Raw genomic sequence first — 7,838 nt, 5'->3', positions numbered from 1 at the left:
TTTTTTTTTTTTAGTAGAGACAGGATTTCTTCATGTTGATCAGGTTGGTCTCCAGCTCCTGACCTCAGATGATCCGCCTCCCTTCGCCTCCCAAAGTGCGGGGATTAAAGGCATGAGCCACCTTGCTGGGCCAAGAAATGCTGTTCCTCTTTTAGGAGGGCACTTGGTCTAGGAGATACCTGGACTACATCCCCCACAGTGCCCTGGACTCACCAGCTGCCTCCACCTCTGCCTAGACATCTGATGAGAGTTAAGAGGTCCATGGAGCCAGGCTGGAGGGTGCTGGACTGGAGGGTAGGAAGCGGTCAGCATGTGAAGCAAGGGTTACAGGCCAGCCCACAGGTTTGGCTTGGTCTGGAATCCCTGACCTGTTTTATTGCCCACTTCCTCCAAGGTTTAAGGACCTGGGAAGCTTTGTTCATGTCCTCAAAAAGGCAACGGGGTAGAGGTGGTGCCTAGGTTGAAAGATGGGGGATGCGTTGGAAAGTTCTTCCTTCCCTGTGACTCTGGGAACTCCCCATGTCCACCCCTACCCTTACCTCCCGCCACAAACAACCTTATCTGAGATGTAAAGGTCTCCCCACTGTAAGCAAGGGAAGGAGACTGGAGCCGAATGTCTTGAATGAGTCAGGTGGGTTCCACTCTACCCGTTGCTCACACCTCATCACCTTTGGAGGCAGCGAGGGTATTGCTGAAGGCACCACTGAACCACCAGCTTGCATTTTCCTGTGAGCCATGGACAGCTGGTTCATGTTGCCTGGAGCTGCAGACGGAGTCAGGAGCTAACTTGCTCTTCTTTGGGTCGCATCGTCCCCAGAGTGCGATGCAAGAGGTCTGGGGCTTGAGTTGGTCCCAGGCATGGAGGCTTGTGTGTTGGCATAGGGATTGCTGACCGTGTGGGCCAGACAATGAGGGAGTTCCCAGCAACCCCGTCTCTGGTTCTTCATCATCTTATCCCACCTGGGCCCTTCAACTCCTGTTCAAGGACCCAGTAGTTCCCCTCCTTGCTCTTCAGGCTGAGTTCAGAGATCCAGATACACTACAAAGAGATCTTGGCCGGGCATGGTGGCTCACACCTAATATCCCAGCACTTTGGGAAGTGGAGGTGGGAGGATCGCTTGAGCCCAGGAGTTCAAGACCAGCCTGGACAACATAGTGGGACCCCATCTCTAAAAGAATTAAACATTTAAAAAAGTAGCCAAGTGTAGTGGCACACGCCTGTAGTCTCAGCTACTCGGGAGGCTAAGGTGGGAGGATCACTTGAGCCCAAGAGGTTGAGGCTGCAGTGAGCTATGATAATGCCATTGCATTCCAACCTGGGCGACAGAGCGAGACTCTGACTCAAAGAATAAAATAAAATAAACAAACAAGCAACAACAATAATAATAAGAGGTCTTCTCCCCTGGCCTGGAAGCCAAAGAAACTTAACTTTTAGCCTGGCTTTACCCAGACTGAGTCACCTCAGGCAAGGCTAATCTCCTTGATTGTGAAATCAAGGGTAATCTCCTTGATTGTTAAAACAATGGGTTGAAACTGATGGTCTCTAATGGCCCCAGCAGGGGATCTAAATCCTCTGAGCTTGGCTTCCTCCTCTCCTCTGATAATTCTGGCTCCATATCCAGGTAACCTCCAGGTATTGGAATCAGATGAGAAAGAATCAGAAAACCAAGAAGGAGATGGAACTCTTGTCTTGAAGCTTGGTTTCTATAGCAAGCATATCGCGTTTAGGCAAGCTCTGTTTATGACTTGGAAGTGCAAACCACTCCTTGGTCCCACTGCTGGTCAACCTTCCCCAAACCTAGGAACCTAGGTCAGGCTTTTGTAAAAACAAAACAAAACAACAACAAAAAAACTCCAGTTAAGTCAATATCACCCCCCACAGAGTAGCTGGTCTGTTTGCCCTTGGGATGTTGGTTAATGAGGCTTAATGTAGGTTATCTGAGGTGAGCATTATCATTGGCTGAAAGAGAGAGGGGGGGTTTGATTGGTCGATTTGGCTGATCTGGAAGAGATAGGCCCAGAAATAGAAGTCGCTGGGACTTGGATAGGGGTCTTTCTCTTTCATTTTGATGGAACTCGGACAGAACCCTTTTCAAATGGTTCCTAGTTCTGGAGTGGACAGAGCCCAAGTCTCCCTATGGGGAAGAGGGGCAGATGGAAGGAAAGGAGGGTGGGGGGTGGGGGGTGATTGGCTTAGAAGGAATGGCTTGACCTTTCTTTCTTTCTCTCTCTCTCTCTCTCTCTCTTTCTTTCTTTCATTCAACACAGAGTCTCACTTCGTTGTCCAGGCTGGAGTGCAGTGGCTCAACCTCGGCTCGGGCTCACTACAATCTCCACCTCCTGGCTTCAAGTTACTCTTGTTCCTCAGCCTCCCTAGTAGCTGGGCTTACAGGCGTCCACCACTATGCTAGGCTAATTTTTGTATTTTTGGTAAAGATGGGGTTTCATCATGCTGGCCAGGCTGGTCTCGAACTTGTGACCTCAGGTGATCTACCCACCTTGGCTGAGCCACCGTGCTAGGCTGCCTTGACATTTTCTAGTGGAGCTGTCTATCTTGCTTATATTTGAATGTGTATGTCAAGAGGTGGAGGTGGGGGGACGGGGAACTGGGGCAGCAATATGGAGGATATTTGGGGTCTACACCCTCCTCCCTTTGCCCTGGCTGGGATTGTAACTGGCAGTGGCAGGAAATGGGGGTGGGGGTGAATCCTCCACTGTTCTCTGGGAACTTTCTTGTGTACAGAGGGGAGTTTCTTTCTCATGTTGTCCTTGCAGAGGTCTTAGAGAGGTTATGGGATCCTTGAAGGAGTGTGCCTCTTTTTTTTCTTCTTTTTCTTTTCTTTTTTTTCTTTTTTTTAGACAGGTTTTCTCTCCGTCACACAGGCGGGAGTGCAGTGGTATGATCATGGCTCATTGCAACCTTTGCCTCCTTGGCTCAAATGATCCTCCCACTTTAGCCTCCAGAGCAGCTGGGACTACAGGCCCACCGCACCACCATGCCTGGCTAATTTTTTTGTATTTTTTGTAGAGACAGAGTCTCACTATATTGCCCAGGCTGTTCTTAAACTCCATGACTCAACCAATCCACCTGCCTTGGCCTCCCAAAGTGCTGGGAGTACAGGTATGAGTCTTCGTGCCTGGCCTTCCTGTTTTGTTTTTTGTTTTTTTTTTAACTACCCCCAAATGCCTTTTTTCTTTTGCCTGGGTCCCTGGTTGCTGGCTAGGCCTGGAGGAGATCTGGGGCTGGTCTATGGGGAGCTCACAGGGTTCTAAGTTTCTGACTGTTAGGGAGCATCCCGTAAGAGTGGAGTGGGTAGAGCTGAGATTTCTGGAAGCTGGTGGGAAGAGGGAGGGAGCTGGGAGCCCTCCACTCCCAGGGTCTGTGTGGACAGCAGAAAAGAAAGGGTGTTTGTGGGCCAGGTACAGTGGCTCACACCTGTAATCCCAGCACTGTGGGAGGACAAGGTGGGAGGATCTTGAGCCCAGGAGTTCGAGACCAGTCTGGGCAACATAGTGAGATCCCTATCTGTATTTAAAAATAATAAGAAGTGGGCCGGGCGCGGTGGCTCAAGCCTGTAATCCCAGCACTTTGGGAGGCCGAGACGGGCGGATCACGAGGTCAGGAGATCGAGACCATCCTGGCTAACACGGTGAAACCCCGTCTCTACTAAAAATACAAAAACTAGCCGGGCAAGGTGGCGGGCGCCTGTAGTCCCAGCTACTCGGGAGGCTGAGGCAGGAGAATGGCGTAAACCCAGGAGGCGGAGCTTGCAGTGAGCTGAGATCTGGCCACTGCACTCCAGTCCGGGCAACAGAGCGAGACTCCGCCTAAAAAAAAAAAAAAAAAAAAAGAAGAAGTGAAGAAAGGGGCCGGTGCGGTGGCTCACACCTGCACACCTGTAATCCCAGCACTTTGGGAAGCTGAGGTGGGAGGATCACCTGAAATCAGGGGTTCAAGACCAGCCTGGCCAACAAGGTGAAACTCCGTCTCTACTAAAAATACAAAAATTAGCCAGGCATGGCGGCACCGTGCCTGTAGTCCCAGAAACTCAGGAGGTGAAGGCAGGAGAATAGTTTGAAACTGGCAAGCAGAGATTGCAGTGAGCCGAGATCGCGACACTGCACTCCAGCCTGGGCAACAGAAGGAGACTCCATCTCAATAAATAAATAAATAAATAAAAATAAAAGAAAGAAAAGAAAAGAAAAAGAAAGGGTATTTGTGTAGGAAGGGGCATTAGGATCGTTTGTGTGCAGGGGCCCAGATGTGGAAACGAAGGGCTCTGATCCAGGTGCTGCATTCTCTTTTTTCTGCAGGGTCATGAAGCTGGAAGCCAGCTGTGGCACAGCCACCTCAGAGGTCACTAAGCCGGAAAAGGAGGCTGCCCGAGATGCAGAGCCAAGCTCTGAAACCCGGCTACAGGAGGTGGAGGCCAAGCCCAGGTCCGGATCGGGGCCTGAGGCTGAGCCCCGGGGGGCCGAGTCAGGGCCTGAGGCCAAGGCCGAGTTGTCGGGGGCCAAGCCTGAGTACGGATCGGGGCCTGAGGCTCAGGCCGAGCCATTGGACTTCGTGGTAGCCACGGAACGGGAGTTTGAGGAAGTGCTGGCCATCTCGGGGGGCATCTACGGCGGCCTGGACTACCTTCCCAGCCGCTACCACAGCTGGCTCCGGGACCCCGATCGCACGGTGGTGCTGGCCAAGCGCAACGGAGGCGTGGTGAGCCCGGGGGCAGGGCCCAGGTGACATGGGGTGAAGCCACCTGCGGGTGCGTGGACCTTAGGAAGAGAGGACGAGAGCTTCTCCCCAGCCTTCGTCCCGATGCTGAGGAAGCGCAGGGCTTGCAGCGCGGATCCAGGGGCTATGTCAGTGAGGGTGGGGTGAAGGACTTCTAAAGCAGAGGAACCAGAGGGACAGGTGAGCGCTTGAAAGTTTGAGGATCCACTGGAGGATTTTTCTGGGGGTGAAAGCAAAAGAGGCGGGGAGCAGGAGAGACAGGGTAGGCTAGGGGTGGGAGCAGGAAGAGCTTAGAGTTGGGCTGGGGGAGGTGCTAAGAGGAAGTGGGGCGTGGCAAACTCCCGGGGAAGGAGCCAGAGAAGGGGCGTGGCTAGCGGTCCAGGACTTGACACACTAGGAGCTGGAGCATCTCACCAGGTAGAAGGGGCCGGGCGCGTCGGCTCACGCCTGTAACCCCAGCTCTTTGGGAGGCTGAGGCTGGAGGATCACTTGAGGCTAGGAGTTCCAGACCAGCCTGGGCAACATGGGAGACCTCCGCTCTAAAAAATAAAAATAAAGAAAAAGCCGGGAGTAGGGGTGCGTGTCTGTGGTCCCAGCTACTAGAAAGGCTTGGGGGTGGGGGGCATCGCTTGAGCCCAGGAGTTTGAGGCTATAGTGATCTGTGATCGCACCACTGCGCTCCAGCCTGGGTGAGGAGACCCTGTCCTAAATTAAAAAAAAAAAAAAAAAAGACATTTGGCTCATGGTAAGTGACATGTATTCAAGTACAGCCACATCAATCTGAGGCCCAAGGGCCGTGCCAACCCAGGCCTGGCCTGGTGCCCGAGTGGTGACGACGGAGTGCCCAGCGTGTGGGAAGTGGAGAGCCCAGTGAGCCGACAGCCCTGGCAGGGGCGGAGGCGGGGAGGGCCCCCTGCTAACGGCCTCGGTCCGCAGATCGCGCTGGAGTCGGTGAACGTGATCGACGCCGGGGAGACGGCGCTGGTGGAGGGCCTGCGCGTGGCGCCCTGGGAGCGCGGGAAGGGCGTGGCCGGGCTGCTGCAGCGCTTCTGCTCGCAGCTGGTCAAGCGACAGCACCCGGGGGTCAAGGTGGCACGGCTCACCCGGGACGACCAGCTGGGCCCCCGGGAGCTGAAGAAATACCGCCTAATCACCAAGCAGGTGAGAAGGACGGGGCGCTCGGATGGCTGGGCCTCTCTGCTGGGGCACACGAGGAGACCCTCCCCACCCCCAGCAGAACACGGGCTTGCTTTCTCTTTGGGCTCTACCGAGTGGCGCGGCCCCTGAGCCTTGCCCTGGGACTCCCAGTCCTCACCAGACCTTTTGACCCAGCGGAAGCCAAACTCCCGACTCCCAGCCTGAAACCCTAGTCCTCGCTTCCCAACTTCGGGCACCCTGCCTCCCCTAGGATCCTGCCTCTGTTCAGGGACCCAAGCATCCTCCTCTCAGCCTTTGTCCTCCCTCTGCGCCTCTCCAATCCTACTGACTGATCGGCCTCCCTGGCTTTCATGTCCCTGGAGACTCGGGGACCCGCACCCTCGGTTCCCTGGCTACTCCATACTGATCCCAGCTCTTCTTGGGGATCCACCTATTAGGAGCCCGTGCCCCTGGTCCCTGTGTGATACCCTTGAAAGCCAGGCTTTCCCATACCCCACGCGGCCCGGAGCCCTCACGGTCGCGCCTCCGGAGGGACGCAGGTGGGAGCCTGTGGGCGTGAACTTGGGAGTGAAGATGCCTGCCGAGAGGCGCCGGGCTCGCTAGCCCTCCCGCGCCCGCCCCGCGCTCACTCGTGCCCCCCGCAGGGCATCCTTTTGGTCCGATTCAACGCGTCCGCGCTGCTGGCCGGGCTGGGCGCGCGGCTGGCGGCTCTGCGGACCTCCGGCACCTTCTCGCCGCTGCCCACCGAGGCCGTGTCCGAGGCAGGCGGCGACGTGGCACGCCTCCTGCTGTCGCCCTCCGTGCAGCGCGACGTGCTTCCGGGCGGGACCATCATCCAGGACTGGCAGCCCTACCGGCCTAGCGAGAGCAACCTGCGCCTGCTGGCGGCCAAGGGCCTGGAGTGGCGCGTGGACAGCCGCGCGCGCCCGCGCGTGCTCACGCTGTGCACGCGCCCCTTCCCCATCCCGCACGGAGGGGACGGCACTTGGCGCTATCTCAACATCGACGCCTTCGGCAGCGACGGCGCGCAGGTGCAGAGCCAGCTGCTGTGGCACCTGCAGCGCCAGGCCCCGCGCCTCGCCGGCCTCAATGTCATGTGCCAGCTCTTCCTGGAGCCCCAGCTGTGGTCGCAGCTGGCTGACTTCTGCCAGGCCGGGCTGGGGCTGGAGCTGGTGAAGGGTTATACTGAACAGTACCTGCTGGAGGCCGACATCTGAGGCCTCTCCTCTGGTGGGGAATGGGAAAAAGAAGTACTTTGGACCCGCCCCCTTCCACAGTTTCCCCCACCAGCCTCTTCCCTGCCATTTCCGACGCTGCGTCCCCTGGGAAGTCCCCTCTGAGTCCTGCTCTCCTGCCCTTACCGGCGCAGGTCCCCCCACTCTGTCCCTTTTCCCCTTACTATCTTGCCTCTAGCTCCCCCAAACACCATTGCCCATTCCCTGACCTGAACTTGCGGACTATTGGGTGTAGGGTGGAGGTGGGGGTCTTCAGTTTCTATTATCCACCCTTTTCCCAAAGAATTGGTCCCTGCACAGGCTTCAGAGTCCTTCCTTCCTACTCCATCACCTCAGCCCGGGCGTGAACTCCCCCTTTCCTGGTTTCTCCCTTCTGCCCCCTCCTGGGTGGAAGCGCTCAGGAGTGTGTGGGATGCCAACCCATGTTTCTTTTCTTCCTCCTGCCCTTTCTAAAGCCCTAAAAACTGGCCCCGCACTGCCCTCTCTACCTCAAGCCCCTCCCCCTGCTCAAGTGCCAGAGATCTGCTCTGGTGCCAGAGATCAGTGCCCTCTCCCCACTTCTCTCTAGCCTCCCATCCTCATCCTCTCTGGATCTCTACGACGCTTAACACCACAGTGCCCATTTTTCTGTCCCTGTTTCTCTTCCTATCACCAGCCCAGTGTGCAATCCAGAGAGAGAGGGAGAGGGAGAGGGAGAGGGAGAGGGAGAGGGA

General features: G+C 56.2%; 1 protein-coding gene across 2 annotated transcripts in view; it reads left to right on the top strand.

The window, feature by feature from the left end:
* The window catches only part of NAT16 (N-acetyltransferase 16 (GCN5-related, putative)), an 8,878-nt gene extending 1,584 nt beyond the window's left edge, over positions 1 to 7,294 (top strand). For both annotated transcript variants that reach the window (XM_011960030.1, XM_011960028.1), the window contains 4 exons: positions 4,315 to 4,459; positions 4,544 to 4,714; positions 5,669 to 5,893; positions 6,535 to 7,294. In XM_011960030.1, the coding sequence (XP_011815420.1) occupies positions 4,319 to 4,459; positions 4,544 to 4,714; positions 5,669 to 5,893; positions 6,535 to 7,107 (1,110 nt within the window). In that variant the 5' untranslated portion in view covers positions 4,315 to 4,318 and the 3' untranslated portion in view covers positions 7,108 to 7,294. The remainder of the gene's footprint in view (positions 1 to 4,314; positions 4,460 to 4,543; positions 4,715 to 5,668; positions 5,894 to 6,534) is intronic.
* The last annotated feature ends 544 nt before the right edge of the window (positions 7,295 to 7,838 follow it).

Source organism: Colobus angolensis, unplaced genomic scaffold (assembly GCF_000951035.1).
Source record: "Colobus angolensis palliatus isolate OR3802 unplaced genomic scaffold, Cang.pa_1.0 Scaffold500, whole genome shotgun sequence".
NCBI classification, from domain to species: domain Eukaryota; kingdom Metazoa; phylum Chordata; class Mammalia; order Primates; family Cercopithecidae; genus Colobus; species Colobus angolensis.
Note: the sequence above shows the minus strand (reverse complement) of the source record. Positions and strands in the feature narration are given on the sequence as shown.